The 26,193-nt window shown below is 53.8% G+C and overlaps 2 protein-coding genes across 2 annotated transcripts in view; one reads left to right on the forward strand and one right to left on the reverse strand.

Annotated features, from left to right (window-relative positions):
- Nucleotides 1–7,442: 7,442 nt before the first annotated feature.
- On the forward strand, nt 7,443–13,030 carry STK25 (serine/threonine kinase 25). The gene is made up of 11 exons (XM_006902924.1): nt 7,443–7,475; nt 8,691–8,921; nt 9,178–9,234; nt 9,361–9,469; nt 10,512–10,669; nt 10,764–10,949; nt 11,235–11,380; nt 11,558–11,672; nt 11,860–11,931; nt 12,668–12,804; nt 12,991–13,030. Exons 1-11 carry the CDS (start codon nt 7,446–7,448, stop codon nt 13,028–13,030), a joined length of 1,281 nt encoding a protein of 426 aa, XP_006902986.1. The 5' UTR covers nt 7,443–7,445.
- Nucleotides 13,031–14,100: 1,070 nt separating this feature from the next.
- The window catches only part of FARP2 (FERM, RhoGEF and pleckstrin domain protein 2), a 124,529-nt gene continuing 112,436 nt past the window's right edge, over nt 14,101–26,193 (reverse strand). The window contains exons 17-26 of the mRNA XM_006902934.1: nt 24,470–24,707; nt 21,616–21,746; nt 18,456–18,524; nt 18,108–18,197; nt 15,994–16,076; nt 15,639–15,754; nt 15,308–15,471; nt 14,645–14,752; nt 14,318–14,469; nt 14,101–14,191 (exon numbers count right to left, since the gene is read on the reverse strand). Of these exons, the coding sequence (XP_006902996.1) occupies nt 14,101–14,191; nt 14,318–14,469; nt 14,645–14,752; nt 15,308–15,471; nt 15,639–15,754; nt 15,994–16,076; nt 18,108–18,197; nt 18,456–18,524; nt 21,616–21,746; nt 24,470–24,707 (1,242 nt within the window). The remainder of the gene's footprint in view (nt 14,192–14,317; nt 14,470–14,644; nt 14,753–15,307; nt 15,472–15,638; nt 15,755–15,993; nt 16,077–18,107; nt 18,198–18,455; nt 18,525–21,615; nt 21,747–24,469; nt 24,708–26,193) is intronic.

The raw sequence follows: 26,193 nt of genomic DNA on the forward strand, positions 1-26,193 counted from the left end.
GCTCTGCTTGGTGTCCTGGCCCTGTCCTTGGTCCTTGTGTCCTTTACTCTGCCTGGTGTCCCCAGCCGTGTCCTCGGCTCTGCCTGGTGTCCCCGGCTCTGTCCTAGTGTTCTCAGCTCTGTTCTCATGTCCCTGGCTCTGTTTGGTGTCCTGGCCCTGTCCTCGTGTCCTTGACTCTGCCTGGTATCCCCGGCCCTGTCCTTAACTCTGCCTGGTGTCTTTGGTCCTGTACTCATGTCCTTGGCTCTGTCCCACACATGACTCTTTCTTAGCCAGAAACAGGAAGCAGTTTTTCACCCTTGCGCAGGAGAGGAAGGCCCTCTATGAGGTGGATTGATTCAGTGACTGGGATAACTGGGATGGGAGTGTCAGAGACAGTGCGATTGGTACAGGACACAGCGGAGTTTAGGGCTGTTGTACACAGGGTCGCTATGAGTCGCAGGCGACTCGACGGCACATAACAACAACAAACAGCTCAAAGGGAGAACAATTAGATTGTTGTTAATAACAGCTTGGTTGTTGTTAGGTGCTGTTGACTGTGATTCACAGCAACCCTACAAACAACGGACCTGAACCTTGTCCTGTCCTCTGCAGTCCTTATCACCTTGGATATACTTGAGGGCAGTCAGAGTGTCAGTCCTTCTGGTTGAACCTCAACCCTCTACCTTTCCAGCATGATGCTCTTCTCCAAGGACTTGCCCTCCTAACAACCTGCCCATGCTGACATGCAGCTTCAACATTCTTACTTCCAAGGAACGTTGATTCCAGTCACACTTTCTCCAAGACAGACTTGTTTGTTCTTCAGCAGTGCATGGGATGTTCAGCATTCTTTTCCAACACCACAGCTCAAAGGCACCAGTCTTCTTCTGTCATCCTTATTTACTGCTCAACTTTGAAATGCATAGCAGGTGATTGAAAAGATCCTGGGTTGGGTCAGATGCACCTTAGTAATTACACTGATATCATTCTTCTTTAGTGTTCTGGAAAGGTCCCTGACAGCAGATATTACCAGTGCCATAAACCTTTTGATTTCTTGACTGTTGCTGGTATAGAGGATGTTGCTTGTGGATACAAGTAGGATGAAATAATTGACAATTTCACCCTTTTCTCCATCTTTCATAAGTTTTTCTATTGGTGCAATGGTGAATAATTTTGTTTTCTCAATGCTGAGATGCAATCCATTCTGAAGGATGTAGTCGTTAAATCTTATGTAGCAAGTGTTTCAAGTCCTCCTCACTTTCAACAAGCAAGGTTGTGTCATTCGTGTAATACAGGTTATTGGTGAGTCTCCCTCTGATTCTGATGCCACATTCCTCTTCAGAGTCCAGCTTTTCAAATGATCAGCCTACAGGTTGAATAGGTATAGAGAAAGGATGCAGCTCTGATGTACACCTTTCTTGATTTTAAACCACGCAGTGTTCCCTTGTTCTGTTTAGACAACAGCCCCTTGGTCTAGGTAATATAATTTGCATGAACACAATTAAGTGATCTGGGATTCCCATAATTTTTAATGTAGCCACTATTTGTTGTGGTCCACAGTCAAATATCATTTCGTAGAAATAGCTTTGTTGTTATTGTTATATCCCCTTGAGTCACCTGCAACTCACAGTGATCCTATACAACAGTTCTGAATCCTGCCCTGTACTGAGCCAACCACACTGACTCTGACATATCTACCCTCATTACTGTAATTACTGTGCCAGTCCATCTCATCTGGGTCTTACTCTTCTGAGCATGATGTCCTTCTCCAAGGACTGGTCACTCCTGGCCATGCCTAAAGTATGGAGCTTCAAAATCCTAGCCTGTTGCAGACTGAGGGGAATGTATTTTTATAAGTATTAATAATGAGACAGAAGACCAAGAATGTAGGAGAAAACAGAGGTAAAAAGCAGGAGGAAAACAGTTCTCCAGCAACTGAAGGGCTGGTCCTTAGCTTCCCTGTGTCTTTATTGAAAACTGCCAGGGAGCAAATCACAAGAGAATTCAATGCAAATGAAGCTAACTCTTTCTATTGAAAACCTTCTACTTGATTCAGGAGGGAGGGGTTAGCAAATACAATGCAAGAATCCTGTAAAAGCTTAAGGAATGCCTTAGTGCTTCAGGATTAATTCCAGCTGATACCAGCCTCCCTCATAACCTGAAATAGCATCTGGTTTATTGCGAATATTTAGTATGAAATTTGGCTTCACTTGGTTTCACTCTCTTCAAGATAGACCTGTTTGTTCTCTTGGCAGTCCAGGGTATTTTCAGTACTCTTCTCCAGAACCATAACTCACTTTGATTCTTCTTTTGTCATCCTTAGTCATTGTCTAGCTCTCTAATGTATAGCAAGTAATTGCAAAGACCATGGCCTAGATCAGGCACACCTTAGTCTCTAGACTGACATCTTTGCTTCTCAGTCCTCTGGAGAGATCCCTGACAGCCCATTTTCCTTGTGCAATTCATCTTTTGATTTCTTGACTGCTGGTGCCAAAAGTGCTGATTGTGGAGCTGAGCACGCTGACATTATTAACAATCTCAATCCCTTCCCCATCTATCATGGTGCTGCCAATTGATACAGTGGTGAAAATATTTGTTTTCTTGATGTTGAGCTTCAATCCATATTGAAGACTACAGTCCTTGACTTTCAGCTGCAAGCATTCCAGGTCCTCTTCAGTTTCAGCAGACAAGGATGTGTCATCTGCATAACATAGGTTGTTGCTAAGTCTTCTTCCAACTCTGATGTCATATTCCTCCTCATAAAGTCCAGCCTCCTGGATGATCTGTTCTGTATGTAGACTGAAAAGGTATGAAGACAGGACCTGTCTGGTAAAGAGGAGGTTACGGATTCAAATTCCAGAGGTGACTAGGTATGTCTAAAAGCAGAAAGAAACAGCTTTATTGAAATGTAATTCATATATATATATTTTTTTTTCACCATTTGATGGGATTGAAGAGGCTCACAGAGTGCACAACCATCATCACATCTAATTTTAGAGAGTTTTCATTGTCCCAGAAAGAAACCTCATGCTCAGCAGTTACTCCCAATTCTTCCCTTCCCCCTGCCCCAGCAAAGACCAATCTATTTCCTGTGTCCACAGATCTGTTGTCTGGACTGTCTGATGAATGGAACTACACAGCGTGTGCCTTTCGTGCCTGGCTCTGTTCACTTATGTTTTCAGGGCTAACGCTGTTGTAGCATCTATCAAAGCCTCATTCCTTTTTATGGCCAAATTATAAATAGAATGACCACAGGGTGGAGAGACCACACGTGGTTATCTGTTCAGTACCTGACTGACATTGGGATCTTTTCCACTTTCTGTCTGCTGTGGTTCTTCCTCTGAACACTCCTAGATAAGCTTGTGTGTGGACAATGGTTTTCAGTTCTCCCAGATACATCTCCATTTGTCGAAAAGTCTGTACTTTTTCTATCGAAATGTCTAGGGCCCTTTCTGAACATCAAGTAGTCTCGCCCCTCAGTTCTTTCCCACTAACCCATGTCTACCCCACTTTATGCCAGTACCATGCTTCCTTCGTTACTGTAGCTTCACAGTGGGTCTAGGAAGCAGGAAGTATGAATCCTCCAAACGCTTCTTTGTTTTAAAGATTATTTTGGACTCTTTCTGTTTCCACATGAATTTTAATATTTCTGGCCAAAAGGGGAGTCTTTCCCTCTCAAGGTCACACTGCCACCCCATGATCCCATGAACAAATAGATGTCCTTATATTAACTTAGAGCTTCAATTTTTTTTTTAGTGAAGGTTTATAAGTCATATTAGTTTTTCATGCAATCATTTATAAACACTTTAAAAAAATTTTTTATAAACACTTTAATACTGTGAATTGCCATTGGTAAATGTGACCCACTTTTGCTCTCTTCTGTAATTTCTTTCAAGAACATTTTGTCATTTTCAGTGTTTTACTTATAAATATTTTGTTCTTTTTAAGGTTACAGTAAATGGAATTGGTTTTCATCTTATTTTTGGGTTATTTTTAATGTATAAAACTCCAACTGAATTGCCTTTTCCACATTCTCAGTAGGGCTATCTGCCCTTGGTACGCATGACTGGTTTGCGGAGAGTCAGTGGAGGTAAAGGAAAACAAAACAAAACAACAACCAAAAACCAATCTCCAGCTGATCTTTGTTTGTGGATCCTGGACCTACAACCTTGCTGAACTCATCTGCTTATCCTAACATATTTGTGTGTGCTGGGAATTTCTTTGCATTTTCCATGTCCAAGATTCTACCTGAACAGAGTGTAGGGATACATTCGTCCTTCTACTTTGGATGCCTTTTCACTTTGCCTCACCTGAGACTGGAGCCACCAGGAGCAATGATCAATAGCGATGACCAGAGTAAAGGCAGAACTTTCTTGCTGGGAGTGAGGAATTGCCATGTGTCCCTCCTTGACCTTGCAGAGGTGGGGGCATTGTCAAGCACCAAGCCTCCTCCAGGTGGGGACACTGCATCCCATCCTGTTTGGGGACCAGGACAATGAGAACTGGAGAGCCCTTTGTGTATGAGGTGGGACCCACAATCATGGGACCAGGAGGGTCCCACTCTGGGTCCTTTACAGCAGCTGAGTTAAAATAGGAGAGACACGATCAACCCCAGGAGTTACCCAAGCTGGGAGGCCAGATGCAGCCCCATGTAGGAGGTCCATGGCAACGGGGGGGGGGGGGGCCAGGTGTGCACAAGGGGACTTCCTAATGGGAAGGGAGAGGGTAGTAGTATAGATGAAGGAGATCTCTGCAGATGAGGGGTGTCCTGGTGCAGGCAACGTGGGCGTTCACAGTGCAATAGCGGTGTCCAGGTATAAAGAAGGCATTCAGTGTCGACAAGGGAGCTTCCCTATGAGGACAAGGGAGATCCTGGTACAGACAAGAGGAAGAATAAAGGACTGGCCTTGTGAGGATGAGGGGGTCTCTGAGTGGACAAGGGGGGCATGGCATGGATGAGTGGGGGCCTTATTAGGGGGATCCTAGTCTGGATGAAGGAATGGATTATTCAGGAGGCTAGAATTTATAAGGTGGAATGCAGCATCAGGACTGGAGGAAGAATCATCAACAACCTGTGTAATGCAGATGATACAACTCTGCTTGCTGAAACCAAGGAGGACCTGAAGTGCTTGCTGCAGAAGGTCAAGGACTGCAGCCTTCAATATGGACTGAAGCTCAACATCAAGAAAACAAAGATTCTCACCGCTGGGCCAATTGGCAGCATCATGATAGAAGGAGAAGAGATTGAGGTTGATTATAATTTCAGCTTCCTCGGCTCTATAATTAATGCTCTTGGCACCAACAGTCAAGAAATAAAAAGTAATGGTGCTGGAGAAGAGTATTGATCATATTATGGACTGCCAAGAGAACAAACAGATCTGTCCTGGAGAGGGTGAAGCCAGGCTGTTCCTTGGAGACAAGTATTTTTTTATTATTATTCTTTTTGTGTGAGTGTACCGTCAAATCAGATCTGACTGGTACAGGAGGAGATTGTCCCTCCTTCCCCGGCAGAGCATCTGGTGGATTTGAACCGTGCACCTCTGGTATTGTAGTTGCAGCTCCTTACCACTAGGCCACCAGAGCTCCGAAGACAAGTATTTTGAAATTCCCTCTCACATAATTTGGGCACGTAGCCAGGTTGGTTATCCAATGCCGACAGAGAGTGGGGTGGAGCTCCCCAAATAAAACACGCTTGGAAACAGGAGTAGCTTGGCTCCGGAAACCCTATGAACCTGGAGAGAGGATGAAAGGCATCCAAAGCATCGAGGACTCTCCTTCATTGGGTCGCTATGAGTCGCCTGCGACTCTACGGTACTTAACAACAACAACAACAGCCAGGAGAGACCAATCCTTGGAGAAAAACATTTTGCTTGTAAAGGTGGAGGGACAGCGCAGGAAAGGAAGACCCCAGATGACATGGATTGACACAGTGACTGGGTAATGGAGGTAGGTGTGTCAGAGACAGTGAGACTTGCTCAGGACGGACAGAGTTCAGAGCTATGGTACTTATGGTCGCTATTAGTCACAGGTGACTTGACAGCACATAACATCAACGGTTGTTGTTGTTGTTGTAGGTAAACTATGACGGAAGTGGATGCCACTCCTCCTTCCAAGCTTGTTTTAATCTGGGAGCTCCACCCCACTCTCTGTCCGCATTGGGTAACCAACCTTTAACGCAACTAGTACACCAACATCAACGGTATGGAAGGAAAAAAAGAGGGGGCTCTGGTGGCATTAAGAAATTGCGCTACAATCCCAAAAGCACATGGTTCAAATCCACCATCTGCTCTACAGGAGAAAGACGTGCAATCAATCTCCTCCTATGGATTTGCAACCTCTGAAAACCCAAGGGACAGACGGTCGGCTATGGATCGGTTCCGACTCAACGGCACACAAAAACAGGTATGAAAAAAGAAAAAAATATAACAAGTACAAATGAGGGGAAGAACGAGGGGAGTCCCAGTGATATGGTGGGATGTTTGTCTTATAAGACATATAAAAAGGGGGGGATTGATAGGGTGGTATTAATAAATTCGGAATTCTCTAAATAGGCTATCTTATTGGTAACTGACTACGGAAAGAACCCCTTGTGTTCAGTAACACCAGTGCGGACAAGGAGGGAGCGGATCCTGGAGTTGATGAGATGGTATGGACGAGGGGGTTTGGTGTAGACAAAGGGATCAGGGCGCTGTCGGCCTGGACAACAGAGGTGGGTCACCTGGTTGGGTCGGGCTGGTCCAGACAGAAGGACGCGAGTTAGTAGTGGGGGCTGACCTTCAGCAGGGAATCTCCAGTGCAAAGTCCACCGTCTGTCGTCCCACCCCCCCAATTCCGTCCGGTCCCAGGTCACACCCTCGCCGTAGTAACCCCGCCCCTCGCTCCCTCGCCTGCCGGGACATGTAGTCCGGCACTTCTCAGGGCGAAGGACTCTAAGTTCCAGCGAGCACCGCGGCGGGCATGCACGTCCCGCCCACCCGCCCTTTGCCTGCCGGGAATTGTAGTCCAGCCCACGCAGCGCCTGGGGTACGGGCCAAGTGGAGGGACTCGATTTCCCAGCGCGCCGCGCGCAGGACCACGTCCCCGCCGCTCCCGCCGCCGCCGTCTCTGCCGCCGCTGCCGTCTGCGCCGAGCTTTCTGTGCCGCCGCAGCCGCTTGGCGAGCTGCGAGGCCGGTGGCCGCGATCGGAGGCTGCGGGTGGGGCCTCCGCGGTTACTGCTGAGCGGGCCGGGGGAGGCCGGGATGGAGCCCCTCGGAGGTGGGCCGCTGCCGGGCCGGGCCGCTCCGGGGCGGTTGTGGGGACGGGCCCGGGCGGGGGGTGGGGGCGGGAAGAAGGTCGCCGGGGACGGGGGCGCGACCGACCGGCCTGTGTCCCCGCAGTGGACTGAAGTGGCGGCCGGCCTGGAGTTGAGACGAATCCCAGCGCCCCCTCGGGTTGCGTACGAATGGTGAGACTGCCGCGGGCGGACATGGCTCATCTCAGGGGCTTTGCCAACCAGGTAAGAGGAGCGCGCAGGTGTGCCCGAGATGAGTGCGCGCGCGCGTGGGTGTGCGCGAGGGTGTGTGCTCACATGAGTGTGTGTCAAGGCGAGGGTGAGTGTGCCCACGGGTGTGTGCTCACGTGGGTGGGTGCCCAGGCGAGAGTACGTGTGTCGCAGGTGAGAGTGTACCCACAAGTGTGACCCCAGACGACAGTGGGCACGGTTGTACCCCTCAGATGAGTGTGTGTTGCCCAGTGTGCTGCAGTTGAGGTGAGCGTAAGTGTGCGCACTGCAGATTGACGTTTGTTACATGGGTGTGTGTCTTAGAGGACAGGTGTGGGCCCCAGCCTGTGTGCGTTACTCACACCACCACCACTCACCGGAGGGTAGTGAGTGTGGATAGGTGTGTAAGTGCATACCAGCCGAGGGGGGATGAGAGCATGTGTGAGAGGTGTGTGTGCACATATGTGGATCCTGCATGAGTCAGCGTGAGTGTGTGAACACATGCAGCGTGCACACGACTTTATACACACACAGGTCACTGTGAAACTGGGTGAGAGGGAAGGTCGCTGAGTGAGTGTGTGTGTGAGCGGGGTGACCCCAGGTGAGCCCTGATGGGTCAGGACCCAGGTGCACTGGGTTTGTGTCACTGAGGGAGCTGGAAGGCTGGCATCCGGTGGCACTGTGTGGAGCAGTGAGGTCCTCCGACTTTGCAGCAAATGCAGAGTGCACCTTGTGTTCACCGCGTGTGCTCACGACCTCGGTGACCCCGTGGGGTAGTGCCCATGGGGTCGTGTCCAAGTCTGTGCAAGAGGACTGGCGAGGCTGTGGCCGCCCTGGGAGTCTGCGTCTGGAGCCTGTGCTAGCTCGCTCTGTCCCTCAAGGGTGGCCTCCCTGACCTGCCCCTACGCTGACGACTTGCACCCCCACTTTCTCTGCTCCCTGTGCTTACTGCCCCTACTTGTTACCCTGACTGCCTTCTGCCTGCACTGACTGCCCACCCTGTAACGATCACTCCCACACTGATCGCTCCACCTTAGTGACCACCTGTGCTCCACTAACAATCCTCACAATGGCCCCTACCCCTGTCCTGACCGCCTCCCAACCACAACTGTTCTCTCACCGCCTTCCCCCACACTGACTGCTGACCACCCCACTGCACTGACCACCTGCCTCACACTCACTGATGGCCCCCCCCTGACAACCTGCCCTCACACCAAGCCTCCCCCCAAGAACTCACAAGTGGACCCTGAGGAACTCTTCACCAAGCTAGACCGCATTGGGAAGGGCTCCTTCAGGGAGGTGTACAAGGGCATCGACAACCGCTCTAAGGAGGTTGTGGCCATCAAAATTATTGACCTGGAGGAGGCCGAGGATGAGATCGAGGACATCCAGCAGGAGATCACCGTGCTGAGCCAGTGTGACAGCCCCTACATCACCCGCTACTTCGGCTCCTACCTCAAGGTGCTTGGGGGCACTGCTGGAGGGGCCTGTGCTGGTGCCCGTGGGGCTGAGGGTCTCTGTATCTCAGGCTTGAGGGTTACATTGTCCCACCCCAGGCCCTGCGATGTGAGCCCCAGGCCACTCTGGGGGGGGGCGTGGCTGGGAGTGGGGTGGGCAGGAGGGTGGAAGTGTGGCGGGGGATGGGGGAGCGAGCGGCAGGGAGTAGGGTGGGGCTGTGACAGGGGTGGCCCAGGCGGTGACTCTGCTTCTGTCGCAGAGCACAAAGCTGTGGATTATCATGGAGTACCTGGGCGGTGGCTCAGCGCTGGACCTGGTGAGTTGGGCACTGGGCTGTGTCCACGGTGCGGATGGGGACTGGACCTCGTGTCTTGTGGCAGGGTTGTGTCCTTGGTGGGGCAGGGAAAGCCGGTGTCACATATCTGTTCCATGGCGACTGCAGCTGAAGCCAGGTCCCCTGGAGGAGACCTACATTGCCACTATCCTTCGGGAGATCCTGAAGGGACTGGATTATCTGCATTCAGAGCGCAAGATCCACCGTGACATCAAAGGTGAGGACATTTGGAGTGTGAAGGGTACCTCCTGGAGCAGTACGTGAAAGAGGGGTGTACACCTGGGGCAAGTGTGGGGGACAGGACACCTGAGCACATGCAGGGTTAGGGGGCATCTGGAGTGCAGTGCAGAGTGAGATGTACACTTGAAGCCTGGCACTGGGGCGAAGTTTACACTGGGGTGTAGTACTGGGGAATGGCACATAGAGGTGGGGTTTACACTGGGATGTGGCACGGGGTGTAGACAGAGGCATCTTACACTCAGGACATAGCACTGGGGGCAGCTTGCAGAGGGGCATGGCAATGGGGAGTAGTTCACACTGGGGTTTGGCAGTGGGGGCCGTGTACAGTGGGGGCGTAACACTGGGGGAGTGTACAACTGGGGTGTGCCACTGGGGGGTTGTACATCGGGGTGTGGCACTGGGGGTGTAGCACTGGGGGGCTGTTCACCTGGGGCATGGAACTGGGGGGGTGTACACCACCCGGGGCGTAACACTTGGGGCACGTACACCCAGGGCATCTAACTGGGGGTGTACACATGGGGCATGGAACTGGGGGATTGTACACCCAGGGCGTGCCACTGGAGGGGTCTGTACACCCGGGGTGTGCCACGGCAGGGGTGTATGTTGGTGCATGGGGAAGCAGTTTACACTGGACGGTGGTTTACACCCTGGCATGGCACTGCGATGGTTTACACTGGGGCAGTTTACACCTGGGACGTGGTTTATGCCTGGGGCGTGGCACTGGAGGGTAGCCTACACCTGGAGTGGGGCACTTGAGAAGAGTGTCACACTGTAGGATCCTGTTTGTGGTTTGGTATGTGGTTGTGTGCTTGAACAGGCCCGAGAACACTGAGCTGTCACTGTTACCACTGAGGCATTCTGGCAGGGCGACAGCTGTCCCTCAGGTCTCTCCTGCCACACTGACCAACTGGGACATTCACCAAAACCAGACTCTGGGCTGAGTGCTGGAGGCTGGGACGTGCTCTGGGTCTGTCCTGAATGGCCCTGCTGGAGTAGCTCTCCTTGGCTTTCTTGTGCAGCTGCCAACGTGTTGCTGTCAGAGCAGGGTGATGTGAAGTTGGCGGACTTTGGGGTGGCAGGCCAGCTCAGTGACACGCAGATCAAGAGGAACACCTTTGTGGGCACCCCTTTCTGGATGGCGCCGGAGGTCATCAAGCAGTCAGCCTATGACTTTAAGGTGGACATGGCAGTGGGGGGGGGGACTCGGGGAACTTTCTGGAGGCTTGAGGGTGAGTCATGCTGACTGCAGGTGCCTGTATCACTCTGTCCAGGCAGACATCTGGTCTCTGGGAATCACAGCCATAGAACTGGCCAAGGGGGAGCCCCCAAACTCTGACCTACACCCCATGCGTGTCCTGTTCCTGATCCCCAAGAACAACCCCCCGACGCTGGAAGGCCACCACAGCAAACCTTTCAAGGAGTTCGTAGAGGCCTGCCTCAACAAGGACCCCAGATTTGTAAGTCCCCTGACAGGAGGACCCTTCCCTTCCTGCACTGGAACTGAGACCACAGGGCTGAGGCTGCCTCTTTGACTGAGAACCCACTCTGAGGGCCCCTGTTCCGTGTGAGCCTGGCTGGAATCTCAGCCGGGTGGGGCCCTTGCTCACTCAGGAGATGTATCCTGGTGAGGGGCCCCTAGCTAGGAGGGGTGGCCCTGCTGGGAGGCTCTGCAGTGGGAGGGCATGTGGCTCAGGGTTAGGAGGCGTGTCCTGGTGGGTGACCTTGGTGGCCCCTGCCCACAGAGGCCTACTGCCAAGGAGCTCCTGAAACACAAGTTCATAGCCCGCTACACCAAGAAGACGTCCTTCCTGACTGAGCTCATCGACCGTTACAAGCGCTGGAAGTCCGAGGGACATGGAGAGGAGTCCAGCTCCGAGGACTCGGACATGTGCGCTCCGTGTATCATGGGGAGGGACTGTCAGACTCTGGGGGCGGGCCAGGGCCCCATCCCCTGTGCACTGCTTGGCATCTGCTGCTGGTCGGTCCATACCCAGCTGAGGTGGCCTTGTTGGTGCTGAGATGGTGTGGGGACCCCACAGTGTACTTAACTCTTCATTTCCCTCAGCGATGGTGAGGCAGAGGATGGTGACCAGGGCCCCATCTGGACCTTCCCCCCCACCATTCGCCCCAGCCCTCACAGCAAGCTGCACAAGGGTTCTGCCCTGCATGGCTCCCCGAAGGTCAGTCTGTAAGCAGGACAGGGAGAGGTGGGGCTTCCTCTTCTGGCACGTTGGCCAGCCTGGCCGCCTGAGTGGGCCCTGGGTCTGTGGAACTGGGAGTATAGTTCTTGGGCTAAACTGGGTTGCAGAGCTGCTGGGCAGAGGCAGAGCCGAGGGGTGGGACCTGCTCTCAGTCCCATTCCTACAGTCCGCAGAACCAGTGCAGCGTCAGCCGAGGTCCCAGAGCCTGTCCACACTAGTCCGGCCTGTCTTTGGAGAGGTGAGGGACATGTGGGTGAGTGGGTCAGTTGTGCTTACGCTTGGGCTGCATGGACAGCTGGCACAAGAGGAGGGGTGGAGCCCAGGCCCTGGACTGGAAGGGGCCCCCCTGCTCCAAGGGCATAGCACCTGGCAGGTGGCCCCATGTGGATTCTCCATCCCCCTTCGGGCCAGCAGCACTGAGAGAGCACAGAGGCTACCTAAGGGCCTGGTGAGGTAGGTGTGGCCACAGTGGCTGCTGAGGAGAGGTGGGGGCAAGGCTGCAGCTGGCTGCACCATCATCTCCTAGTCTAGTGGGGACCTGTGGAGGACTGTGGTTGTGGGTATAGTGTGTGTGGTGAGGCTGCAGGGGCACTGGGCTGGCTGTCCTGTCCCTTTCTGGCTTGGCGCTCTAGTTATTGGGTCAGGGTATGCTGACTTCCCCGGTACTTGGCACCTGAAGACAGAAGTGTGACGGTGTACAAGTAGAGCAGGGGTTTGGTGAGGTGCCTGGCCCTGACTGGCTCGGTCAGGAGGGCTGTTCCAGGCTTAGGCCTGGCCGGACTTTGATGGCCTTGCTCACTGGTGCTTGCTGGTGGTGTGTTGGGTGTCGTGGGACCCTATGATTTACTGACCTCTGTGAACTTGGCTCCAGCCTTGGGTGCAGGGGACAGGAGTTTGAGGACCCTTGGGAGGTCTGGGTCGGTGGCCACAGGGGCACATGGCCATCAGTGACCGTGGGTGGCATGTACCCTCAGCTCAAGGAAAAGCACCGGCAGAGTGGTGGGCGTGCAGGGGCACTGGAGGAACTGGAGAATGCCTTCAGTCTGGCCGAGGAGTCCTGCCCCGGCATCTCTGACAAGCTGGTGGCCCACCTGGTGGAGCGGGTACAGAGGTGAGAGTGAGGGGTCAGGCCAGCACTTACGCTGCCCGGGTGCATGCAGGGCCCCTGCTGTCTCTCCTTGGGGGTCAGGACCATGGCAGGGAAGGTGGGGTATCAGGGTGGATGCTGGTCCGGGAGGCAGTTGACTTCTACTCCATGCACCACACCACCTCCTTCGCTGATGGCCCCTCCATACAGGTTCTCACACAGCAGGAACCACCTTACGTCGGCCCGCTGAGGTCACTCTGCCTTGCCTGAAGGCGCAGCCCCTGACACGGACAGCACAGAGAGGAGCCCAGAGTCCGTCCAGACACGGTCACCCCATGCACTTGGCTTCCTGAGCCCTAGCTGGTGTTGCAGCAGGACACGTGGGAAGGGCCTGGCGTGGCTCTGAGTCGTCCAGGCCCCCATGGGGCAGGGCCCATCCTTGTGGCTCCGGGACTCTTGGGTCCACGCGGGCTGAGGGGCAAAGCCCCAGGGCAGGATTGTCCCTGCCCTCCTGCTATAGAGGGGCCGGACTAGGGGACAGGGCTGTGAGGATGCCTTGTCTGGTATCCTGCCTGGGTCTGGGACAAGCCCAGCCCCTGCCTTCTCCCAAGTGGCCTGGGACAAGCTCTGCCCCTGCTGTGTCCGTGTCACCCAGTCTTTTGTTCCTCCGAAGATGAACTTTATTCCCTTACGTATCCCCAGGTTAAGCTGTTTGAGAGGACACTTTGAATAAAGACGTGAACTGGGGCAGGGGCACGATCCACACTGACTGACCTGGGGTGTGCACGTCCCTGGGGCGGGGCCTTCAGAACAGAGGTGCCCAGCAGCCTGTAGGAGCTATGCTTTATTTGCTGTACCGTTGGCTAGGGGGTGCTCTGCTGCTGTTAGACTGCTGGGGGCAGAGGACTTAGACTGCCATTTTGGCTGGCTTCTCTCAGAGGCTTTCTGCTGGACATGCACCTGCTGGCGCCCTGCACCCACTTGGCTCAGCTGGGCCTGGGATTGAGTGCAGGGTCTCAGCTGGGAGCCCTGGTGGGTGTGTCAGTTGGCCTGCCTGGCAGATGTCAGATGTGTGTCTTGGTCAGCCACTCTGCTGTCGGGAGAGGAGAGGGCTGGGTGCCCCCTGCCTCCAACAGGCACCCTGCATCCCCAATGTGAGCCTGGTGCTTCAGACTGGTTGAGGGGAAGCCTCCACTGTGGAGCCACTGGATTGATGGGATACTGCGTGGGGGCCATGGCGACAGCTGATGAGACACTGGCCCCACCCGTTCCTTGGCAGCTACCCCTGTGTCCTCTGAGGGGTGACCTTATCCTCAGCCTTCACCACTCTTGCTGTCCCTCTTGGGTCTTGTCCGGCCTTGGGGAGGTCTTTGCGGATGTGTTGCCAGCCCTGGAGATCACCTCCATCCACCTGCAGGGGGTGTCACAGTACTCACCAAGGGCTCAGCTGGGCCCGAGCCAGTGCCACCCAAGAGAACCCGGGGTGTGGGTAGAGGACGGCCAGGACCTCGGCCCCCAGGTCCTGGGCGGGAGTCACCTCTCAAAGGTGTACTTGCTCTCTGCGCGGAAGAAGTAGACATGGGACTTGAACTGCAGCTTGAAGACATGTTCCTTGTGGATCCCGTCAGCTTCTGTGGGGATGCTGACCCTGTAGCCCAGCAACGGCAGGCTGGCCAGGGGGTAGTCGTCCTGCATGATGGAAGGCACAGGGTTCCAGGGGCGGGGTACAGGCCACTTTGACCACTTGTCTCCCCAGGTGTCCACAGTGCTAGCAGATGGGGGAGGGTAGCACTGCCCTCCATGTGTACCCCCAGAGTGGGAGAAATGGGAAGAGTACATACACGGGGGTCCTGTGATCCCCTACCTGATGGGTCTTATAGAAGAACAGGCAGAAGTTGGTGAAGACCACCCAGAGCTTTTGCCAGCCATTACTGTTCTTGAACTTTCTCAGCAGGTATCCAGAAAGCTGGTTCTGCCGAGGAGGGACAAAGGCCCTGAGATGGGCCACCCCATGCCCCTGTGACCCCACTATCCATCTCCCCATTTCCATCATCCATCCCCTTGTCCCTACCATGTGTCCACTCTCTACCACCCATTCTCCTATCCCCATCACCTGGCATCCTGTCCCCACTGCTCATCTCCCGTTTGTACCCCCATCCATCCCAACATCCACATCACCCCCTGTCCTGTCGCCATCACCCTTCCTTCACACCTGTCCTGCCATCCCACCATCTCCACTGCTTGTCCCTTTCTGTATGCACTGCTTCCTGACCCACCTGTCCCCCAGCCTCACTGCCTGTGCCCCAGAGATGCGGCACACTTGTCAGACCACAAGGGTTGAAGTCAGGACTGTTCTCTAGGTGTGTCCACCTGGCTGCTAGGTATGGGAGGGGCAGGCTCAGTGCACATGGTGCCTGGGTTAGAACTCGGCCTGGCCAGCAGCGAGGACAGATAGTTGTAAAGACATGGAGGAGCAAGGTGTGGCATTAGGGAGGGCACTGCTCACGGTGGCAGGTGGCATGTGTACCTCGACCGCAGCGCTGAGGTCGGCCCGGGACACACTCGTGTTGCGGTACCAGCACACATGCAGAGTGGTGTTGGTGCGGCGCTGGCCCGGCCCTTCCAGGCAGTCAGGGGCGCCCCTGGACTCGTCCTCTGAGTCCTTCTCTGGGGAAGCTTTGTCAGAAGACCCTGAGGGAAGTGGCATGTCAGCAGCAGCAGAGCTGGAAAGCTTCCTGCTGGGGCCCAGGGTAGGTGAGCTGCCCAGGGAGACTGTCCATGGTGGCCAGAGCTGGGGGGCACCCCGCTGGGGCCTGGGATGGGTGAGTCTATTCAGGAGGCCCTTCAGTGCCACTCACCAGGGCTGTGGGCATGTGCAGGGCTAGCCAGGACTGCAGGGCCTGGACTGCCTTTCTTGGCTGCCTCGATTGCTGTGTCAAGGTCACCTAGCCACTTGTCCATCTCCGTGCGGGTGCTGTGGGGGCAGAAGGATCGGAACCTGCCCACCACAGCGGCTGGGGCCCCACCCAGAGCAGCTCCCAGGAAGACAGCCCTGTGGGCCTGACGTCTTGGGTGCTTTGGGAGGAGGAGAGAGGACTGCAGGGCTGGCAGCCATGAGTGGACATTAAGGTCACCCTCCCTGTGCCCACTCCACATGCTGCTCACTTCCTGGTAGGGCTGGGAACTCACGTGTGCAGCACAGGAAGGCCTCACCTGGCGGCCACCACAATGGTCTTCTGAGCAGCGTAGATAGTGAAACAGTGCGGGACTGACCACTCATTCTCACTCTCCTCCACCTGCAGGTAGATGGACAGACACTGGGAACAGAGCTGGGCACCAGGGACCCCATGGCCCGAGTTACAGGGCACTAATGGGGAGTCTATGGGACATGAGCAAGTGTGCTGAGCCCGGTACTCACCGGTGGGTCCAGCACTATCAGCTGAAAGTCAAGCACAGAAAGAAGATTGAGAGTCCTCCCCGTCACTGGGGGTGGGGGCGAGTGTCCCCGTCACTGGGGGTGGGGGTGAGTGTCCCCGTCACTGGGGGTGGGGTTATAATACATCCCTGTCACTGGGGGTGGGGTGAGTGCCCCCATCACTGGGGGTGGGGTTAGACATCACTGTCACTCACTGAGGGTGGGGTTGAGGGGGTTGAATGTTGCTATCACTGTCACCTGAGAGTGGGGCGGCTTGTTTATAACCTGGACCCAACCATCTTAGTCAACCCCAAGGGAAGCTTTTTGGAAGACTCCCCCATCACACAGCTGCCTCTGAGCAGCATGGGGCGGTCAGGCCCACCTAATCCTGGGCCTCTGCCCAACACACTATGTGACGCTGACTGTTCAGTAATTGATGAATTTCCATGGAGCTTCTGACAGACGTCAGTGCCCTGACCGAGCCCAAGTGTGCAGTGTCGCTGTTACCATTAATTCACCATCAGAATGTACACCCTGGGCCCCCGGGGAGCACCCCACATGGCTCTGACAGCCCCTCAGCCAGAAAATGCATTTTTGAGTGACAAGGCCAGACCAGAGCTCGGTTACTCAGGGACATCACACTAGTTTTGCTTTCTTAGAAATGTGAGCCCATCAGATCACTGTGATCCTGAGAACTGAAATTCCGGAAGAGTGGATCCATGTGCAAAACCAGAGGGAAAATTTCTGCGATCTAGAGGCCACAGCTGTTTTCTGGGAGGCTGGGCTCTTATGAGGAGGAATGTAGCATTAGGATTGGAGGAAGACTCATTCACAACCTGCATTGTGCAGATGACACACCTTACTTGCTGAAGCTGAGGAGGACCTGAAGCGCTTGCTGCAGAAGGTAAAGGACTGTAGAATATGGATTGACACATAAGATGAAGAAAACAAAGATTCTAATCACTGGGCTAATTGGTAGCTTTATGTTGGATGGAGCAGAGATTGAGATTGTTGATAACTTCAGCTTGTTTGACTCTACAATCAATATTCTTGGCACCAGCAGTCAGGAAATCAAAAGACAAACTGCACTGGGAAAGTGCTGTCAGGGCCCTCTCTAGAGTGCTAAAGAGCAACACTGTCAATCTAGAGACTAAGGTGCTTCTGATACAGGTCGTGGTCTTTGCAATTACCTGCTATGCATCAGAGAGCTGGACAATAAGTAATGACACAAACAGGATCGATGCCTGTGAGTTGTGCTGGAGAATAGTATGGAACACACCATGGACCACCAGGAGAACAGATTTGTCATGCAGAGGGTGAAACCAGTCTGATTCCTGGAGGCAAGGATTTTGAGGCTCCATCTCACATAATTTGGCCAAAGGGCCAGGAAGGACCAATCCTTGGAGAAGGACATCATGCTTGCAAGTGTGCAGAAGAGAAAGACCCAGAATGAGATGAGTTGATGCAGTGATTGGAGAAATGGGGTTAGGTCTGTCGGAGACGTCAGGATCGGGCAGGTTTCAGAGCTGAAGTACGTGAGATCGCTGAGTCACAGGCGACTTGATGGCACATAACAGCAGCTTTGCAGGCTCCATCTTTGGAAAGCTCAGAAGCTGGTCATGAGCATGGGGTAGGAGGGGCCAAGGGGCTGTGGGTGGACAGGCCTTCTCAGGGGACCCAGCCTGGACGGTTGCTCGCCAGCTGGAGCCTGTGTCACAGAGCACTAACTGGAGCGACCGGCTCAGGCCAACAGGAGGCCAAAGAGGTCTGCATTCCTCTTTCCTGTCAGAGGACAGTGGTAGTGGTCTGTCCCTGTTTCTGAGAACTGAGGACAATGGTCTGTCCCTATGTCTGAGGACAATGGCAGTGGCCTGCTGCTCACTGGCTGGCTGGGTGCCTGAGCTCCACTCACCAGCATTCCTTGCAGGGGAAGCAGGCCCCGGATGCGGAAGCGGCTGGTCCCAGCGCTGCCCCGGCTCGTGTACAGGAGCATGTCGGAGAACTAGAGGTGGAAGGGAGGTCTTGTCAAGGGCCTCAGTACAAGCTGAGGAGAGGCCAGCCCTGGGCTTGGCTCATTGGAGACAGCTAGTAGAAAATGGAGTTTTCATTTCACCCCCACTGTGCTTTCCACCTGTGACTTAGGACAGCCACGGACCTAGTGCCTGCAGAGTGCTGGCCAGGACAAGAAGACCCGCAGTCATCCTTGCCAGACACCCACACATACCAGGCCTGTGAGCCCAGGCTGCCCACGGACACCTACCAAGAAGAACATCCTCTGCTGGAGCCCCTTCTTGGTGAGCTTGCACAGGCAGCCCTCACGGATAAACTCCTGAAAGGCAGAGGCTGCCATTAGCGCCCCTGCAAGGCCACCACAGGTGCCCACCACAGGTTCCGGCACCAGCCCACCACAGGTGCCCACCACAGGTTCCCGCACCAGCCCACCACAGGTGCCCACCACAGGTGCCCACCACAGGTTCCCGCACCAGCCCACCACAGGTGCCCACCACAGGTGCCCGCACCAGTCCACCACAGGTGCCCACCACAGGTGCCCGCACCAGCCCACCACAGGTACCCACCGCAGGTGCCCACAACAGGCATTCCTGCTAGCCCACCACAGGTACCCATCACAGGCGCCCCCGCCAGACCCCAACAGGTGCCCACCACAGGTGCCCTTCCCGCAGGCACCCTCATCAGTGCCCCCAGGTGCACTTGTCAGCCCTCTCAGATGCCCTCTGCAGGCTCCCTTAGCACCACCACAGACAGAACCCTCACTCATTTTCCCCACCATAACAAAAAGAGGAGGTTAAAGAGAAATTTCTGGAAAGTTAACCATGAAGATGACATCTGAGTTTGCTTGGAAACTAATGGGGGTGGAGCAGGGGCAGGTTTGAGAATAGGAGCAGGGACACACACCCCACTGAGTGGTCATGGGTGCTCACTGTCGCCAAGTGACAGAGCTTTAAGGAGTATTTACAATGTCACAAATGCCTTACAACTTAGAGGCAAGAAGCCATGGTGGGTGGGGTGGAATACCCAACTGCAGGGGTCTGGTGGGGGCGCCATGCTGAAGGGAACTCGGCACGCTCCATCCTCCCGTGGCCCTGGTCCTGGGGCCATTGACCACCATGCTCTGCTGACCTCAGTCCATCCCCTGTGACCCTGCTTCCTAGGCCACCGTGCTCTGCTAACCTCAGTCTTGTCCATCAGCCTCGGCTCAGACACATACCAGGTTCTTTTCCTGACTTCCACATATGTAACTTCCGGAAATGAGGAGCCCTGGATTATCACGCCTACTCTGGAGGGTTCTGGGCACCTCCTAGCCTGAGCTGGTCACACGTGTCAGCCTGAGGTGGCATGATCTGTCCAGATCACAGGGCATCGAGGAGTCAGTAGAAAGCCTTGGCCCAGGGCAGCCATGCACCATGGTCCTGCACATTGTACTTGTTACCCGGTCCCCAGAACACCCACGGTCAGCAGTCCTACTGTCATTAGTGGCCAGGGTAGTAGTGGTCAGCCAGGTGGCCCAACACCCAGTTGTAGCCAGACCTGTAGGACAGGAAGGCATCTGACATTCTAGTTTTTCCATCGCTCTATCCAGAGGCCCATTTCAATACTGTTTCAGGCCATGTTCACACATGACTGGCACACACAGGCTGAACACAGGTGCTTTGGGAAGGTAGCCCTCAGAAGACCTTTCCTTGTTCAGTGGTCAGTTTAAATGGGAGGCATTGGTGTTGGAACACAGCTCAACAGACACAAAACAATAGAGCAGACTAGAAGCTAGCTGGTTCCTGACTAGGTGTCCATTCAGTAGGGTAAGGACAGTCTCTTCATCTGCACGTAAAAATAACAGAGTTGGACCCCTACCTCACATCACATAAAAATTACCCCAAAACAGTTCAGTGCCCAAACATATGAAGCTGCTAGAAGAAAACACATATGTCAACTTTGGACAGGGGAATGTTTTCCTGGAAACAAAAGGAGTCAACAGCCAAAGTAAGAAAACTGGCCTTGATCAAAGTGAAAAATTTTGTGTCTCAGAGGATACTGTGAAGAAGTGAAGAGGCAGCCTGTAAAATATTGGGAAGGATGTAGCTCACAATATGTAAACAATTCCTGGAACTCAATTTTAAAAATTCCAGTTAAAAACTGGACAAAGGATTTGAATAGACATTTCTCCAAAGAAGGGATACAAATGAGTGACCAGGACGTGAAAAGATGCAAGCTTCACTGGTGAAATGCAGACCCAAACCACACTGAAATGCCACTTCGTCCCTACTCAGTGGCTGCACTGAGGACAGTAAGCACAGCCTCTCTGCTGGTCAGACCAGGATGTGGTGGAGAGCAGCAGTGGAGGCCCGGGGGCCCACATGAGACCACTGTCTTGGGAATACTGTCCCATGGAGCCAGGGTCAGGGGCCTTTGCCCAGGCATGCTGGAGAACTGTGGTGGTGATGCCAGGACCTAAAGCCACAAGGCTGAAGGGCCTGTGAGCACACATGAGAAGCTCACTGTCCTGACTGAAGAATTACATTCTGTTTCCAACTGGAACCATAACCTCGCAATATCTCCAGAAAACCTCATATCCTGGCTCTGTGTGACCACCGCAATGAATAGCGGACCCAAGGGCAAGGTGGTGAGAGCCTGGTGTTGGAACTGATTGAAGGGGTTCCAGGAGTGTAGAGGCATGTCTGACTTCATGGGTATCTGTTTTATTTTGTTGGTGTTGGTGTTGTTGATGGGGACTGTTCCCCCTTATGGGGTTCCTGGGAGCAGATATGGCAGCCTCAGACTGCCGAACTCTTTCAGGGTTAAACATAGAGTTACCATGTGATCCAGCAATTCCTCTCCTCAGTATATGCCCAAAGGAATTGAAAGAGCCAGCTCTCACTGACATGCCCACTGTTGTCAAGTGGATGCCAACTCATAGCCACCCTCTATTGAGTTTCTGAAGACCATCTTTGTCCCTGAAGGTCAGTAGTCCAATACATGACCCACTATGCTATCAGAATTCCATGCACTAATACTCATTACAACATTACTTACAATGCCAAAAGACAGAAAAAACCTAATACCTATCAACAGATGGATAATCAGTGTGGTCTATCTGTACAGTGGCCTGAACCACGTTCTGCCACATGACACTCAGGTGATGGGAAAACTGAGTGAAGCCAGTCACTCAGAATGCCACACACTGTGACCTCACTTCCATGAGCTGTCAAGATGGGAAAGCCCAGAGAGATAGGGCCTGGGTGAGGGGGTGAGGAGCTCTGGGGTGACTGCTCACGTGCCTCTGACTGCAGTGATGAGAACCAGACAGCGGTAACAGCCGTTGACCCTCTGAGCATAAGAAGTCCCTCAGGAGGTGAATATGTCTCCTCTAGAACCTACTGGGGGTGGCTCGGGCCCCCAGCACTCACCCTCCCGGGCACCACGAGGCCCTCAATGCCAACCAAGTCCCGCTGCAGCTCCCTCAGCTTCTGCAAGTTCTCCAGGCGGATGAGGCTGTGCTGGAGTGCGGAGGTCACCTCTGTGGTAGCCGTCAGTGCATCTGTGGGGGACATCATGGATGACAGGGACCACTGCATTGAGAGCTATGTCCCGTCAATCTCTCCACAGCTGAGGGTGACAGTGACCAGCATTCTCAGAACCACTGTCCCTAAATTCCTCCATGGCCCAGGCCCTCGCTGGATGGCTGCGCATGGCTCTAGGCTCAGTCAAGGAGAGGCTGGTCTTCATAATAGTGAGCGTACACACTTCAAGGAGACCCTTGGCCAACAGGAGAGTGAGGGCACCCCATTAGTGGAACCACTGTATTCACTAGGTAATTTACTGGGGAGACAAATTGCTTCCTGCAAGATGATTAGCTTCACACAACGTCAATTATGGGAAGCCAAATTTCATACTAAATATCTGTAATAAACAGAATGCTATTTCCAAATGGAATCCACTCTGAAGCACTAAGGCAATCCTTAAGCATTTCCAGGATGCTTACATTGTATTTGCTGACCCCTCCCTCCTAAATCAAGCAGAAGGTTTTCAATAGAAAGAGCTTAGCTTCATTTGAATTGAATTTGTGATTTACTCCTGGGCAATTTTCAATAAAGATAGAGGGAAGCTGGAATCTGGCGCTTCAGTTTGCTTCATTTGTTCCCTCCTGATTTGCCTGTTTTTTTCCCCCTGCATTCTTGGTGTTCTGTCTCATAATTGATGCTTATTAATATACTTTACCTCCGTCTGCAACAGTCAATGGATGTTTGAAACACCTGAGCTCACCATGGTGGCAACAGAAAAGCAATCAAAGCTCTAAACGATATATGTTGTTCAGGATTACATGGCAACTGGGCTGTTCCCTCCTCAGGGCTCCGCGTGGAGGTCGTGGGCTGTTACACAGGGAACCACACAGAGGTTCAAGGCCGTTTCCTCCTCGGGGCACCTCGTGGAGGTCATGGGTCATTCCTCAGGGATGAGTGAGGTGGGGTGCTGTTCACTCCTATTGCCTGCTCCTTGCACAGTGTACAGTGTGTGTGGACGTTCCCCTCAGCAGTGCGGTGGTGTGGTCATGCCATTGTCAGTGAGAACCTGCTTGCTGAGTGGGTCCCAGATCCCCAGAACAACCAGGGGTGAAGCTGTCCTGTCCTGCATGGCAGACCACACTGCACTGATCTCTAACAGGCTCCTGAGCTAGTCCTAGGAGATAGGTTGTAGAGGGGAGACTGAGGCTGAGTGTAGTACAGTGACTGCCTGAAGGCTGGTTGCTTGTCCAATCCTCCTAATATGGCCCCTCCAAGTTGGAAGCACCCCCCTGTAGCTGTCCTGGGTGCGAGTCATTGAGGACCCTCGCCTCGTGGGTGTGCCTGGAGCTGCTCTGGCCAGTTGTGTCTCATCTTCAGGAGCCCTGTGGCATCGTCCATTGTGTCTGACTGCTAACACAGGCGGCCAGCTGGAGTCCACTAACTGTTCCAAGGAGGAGACTTACAGCTTTGGGAATGTGATGGAGGGTCCCTGTGAGTGGACCAGAATTGGTGGTAACAGTGGCTCTGGTTTTGATCTTCCTCTCTCGGCAAACATGGACACTCCTGCTCTTAGTGATGAGGTCAGCATTGGCGGCGGAGGGTCACCCTCCTTTGAGCCCATCACAGCTGTGGGAGCAGAGGAGTCTCTATATGTGCTCACCTGGCCTTCTCAAAGACAGCTGTCAACACGTCAGATGTCCTGAATGTGCCACATTTACACTCCCCCTCATCTGTCTCTGTCATGCTGGGGTGGCTTGTGAGGTGCTAGGAAGCGAGAGCCTAGGCTACAGGCATTTCACACACCAGCAGTGTCCTGACGGGGAAAAGGGTACAGGAGAACTTCTAGACCTCATTCAGGATTGATTGTCTAGAGGTCTACTGGTGGAGGTGAGTACTGGGTAACGGGTGATGAGTGAACACTGGCTGGCCTAGGGCCTGGTGCTGGAAGGTGAACTCAGGCCGGGAGGCACTCAGGACACAGTGGCTGCAGCCATGTGCTCGAGCAGGCCAGCTACAGGTGGTGCAGGCTGGGCAGTGGTTTGCTCTGTGTACATGGTGGGGGGACCGACTCCAGAGCAATGGTAACAACAGACATTCATACTCAAATTAAGGTCATGCTCATAGCTTTAAAAAGCCAGCATTCATTTCTTACCTTTTAAAACATGATAAAGTTTGTCTCTACAAGAAACTTCCTGTGGACATCCTAGCCATGGCGCGGGTTTGGAGCTTAGGCCTCTGGGTCAGGGGCTAGCTGTCCCTGTCACTGAAGGCCCGCTCACCGTGGGCCCATGTGCTGTGAGCCTTGATTCTGGGATCCACTCATCCCACAGCCTGATCTTCATGGGCCTTGTTCCTGTGGTCTACTCCTCACAGGCCCATTTCCTGTGGCTCACTCACACCACAGCCTGATCGCCACAGGACCCCTCAGCACAGGCCCACTTCCTATGGTTGACTCACCCCACAGCCCACTCCCCATGGACCCACCTCCTGTGGTCTAGTTTCCCCACAGCCCACACCCCACAGGTCCACTTCCTGTGGCCCTTTTATCATGGGCCTTCCTGTGGTCCATTCACCCATGGCCCACATCCTGTGGCCCACTCCCCACTTCCTGTAATCCAACTCCCCCATAGCCTACTCCCCACGGGTATACTTCCAGTGGTTCACTCACCCCTTGCATCCTCTCACCATGGGCCCACTCACCCCACACCTTATTCACCAAGGACTCAACTCACATCCTGCTCACCCTGTGCCCACTCACCCTGGCAGTCAAGGAGGTCGGGGTGACCAGGTGGGAGATGTGCACACAAGCGAGCCAGCAGCAGCCGGTAGTGGGCCAGTCGCTGCGTGGGCTTCAGAAGAAACGAGTTGAGAGGCAGGTAGCAGACTTTCTGAAGCTCAAACTCCTTGTATAAGGCCTCCAGCTTCTTGGAGCACTTGGTGGCCTTGTCCAGCTCGGTCAGCACTTCGTCATGCTTCTGAAAGCAGCTGGTGAATTCCTGTTGGGATACAAGGGGTTCTAGTCAGTGAGCATGGAGGACCTGCTCAGAGCATGTGTCCAGGATCCCAATGTGCACCTCAGGATGAGCTGGAGACTGGTAGACAAAATTGTAGCCCTATGTGCAGAGAGGTGCTCTCAATTCCAAGGTAGGATCAGGGGCTCTTCCTCAGTCCCTCTCAGCAAATGAGGGGACAGAGCTTGCTTGCCATCTGCAGATGGGATGGAATGCAGGAGCTAGGCCCTCCTTGTGCCATGCAGGCAAGACCGGACACAGACCATCCTTGCCCAGGGTGGTGGAAGAGGTGCTGCGGACCTGTCTCCAGACAGCTGTAAGCACACAGGGGTCTCTGCACCTGGGTGTGGGAGGGCCAGGGCCCCTTATTGGATTTGTTTGTAAAGGAGACTTGGCCAAGTGGTCTGAAAAGCTTCTAAGAGCTGACAGAGGGAAAATAATTTAACCTAAAATTGGGGTGAGTGCTTCTGAGGTGGGAGGGAATTTAAAGTCGCTCAGAAATCTAACAGGGCAATAGGGGTGAGTGAGAAAGTATACTGAAGGGGACACAGTGTCCTGAGCAGCACAGTGTGGAGCGGCCAGGATGGTGTGTGAAGGACATGGTGTTGAGGGGCTTGAAGTGAGTACTGGGAGGAAGTACAGTGTTAAGGGACAGGGAAGCCGTGTTGTGAGGGTGAAGGGTTCTGGGTGTTCAGTACTGAGAGAAGGTAAATAGTGAGGAGGTAGAAAATTTTTGGGGTGAATAATAGTGGAGGGAGAAAGGGTTAGGGGGAGTAGTGTCCAGAGAGGGTACATTGTACTGAGGGGGTGAAGTGTTGTGGAGGTGTGAAGGGTTGTAGGGGGTTACACTATAGGGAGAGGGTAACTGTTGTGGGGGTAAGTTTGTGAGGAGTAAAGGGTTGGGGGATGCAGTGTAAGTGGTTTTAAGTGTTGGAGGTGAAGTGTTGTGGAGGTGAAGTGTTGGAGGTGAGGTGCTGGAGGTGAGGTGTTGGAGGTGAAGTGTTGGAGGTGGAAGTGTTGTGGAGGTGAAGTGTTGTGGAGGTGAAGTGTTGTGGAGGTGAAGTGCTGGAGGTGAAGTGTTGGGAGGTGAAGTGTTGGAGGGGAAGTGCTGGAGGTGAAGTGCTGGAGGCGAAGTGTTGGAAGCGAAGTGTTGGAGGTGAAGTGTTGGAGGTGGAGTGTTGGGAGGTGAAGTGTTGTGGAGGTGAAGTGTTGTGGAGGTGAAGTGCTGGAGGCGAAGTGCTGGAGGCGAAGTGTTGGAGGTGAAGTGTTCTAGAGGTGAAGTGCTGGAGGTAAAGTGGTGGAGGTGAAGTGTTGTGGAGGTGAAGTGTTATGGAGGTGAAATGTTGGAGGTGAAGTGTTGTGGAGGTGAAGTGGTGGGAGGTGAAGTGTTGTGGAGGTGAAGTGTTGTGGAGGTGAAGTGTTATGGAGGTGAAGGGCTGGAGGTGAAGTGTTGTGGAGGTGAAGTGTTGTG

Source organism: Elephantulus edwardii, unplaced genomic scaffold, assembly GCF_000299155.1.
Source record: "Elephantulus edwardii isolate Elephantulus edwardi_28Jun2011 unplaced genomic scaffold, EleEdw1.0 scaffold00472, whole genome shotgun sequence".
Lineage (NCBI taxonomy): Eukaryota > Metazoa > Chordata > Mammalia > Macroscelidea > Macroscelididae > Elephantulus > Elephantulus edwardii.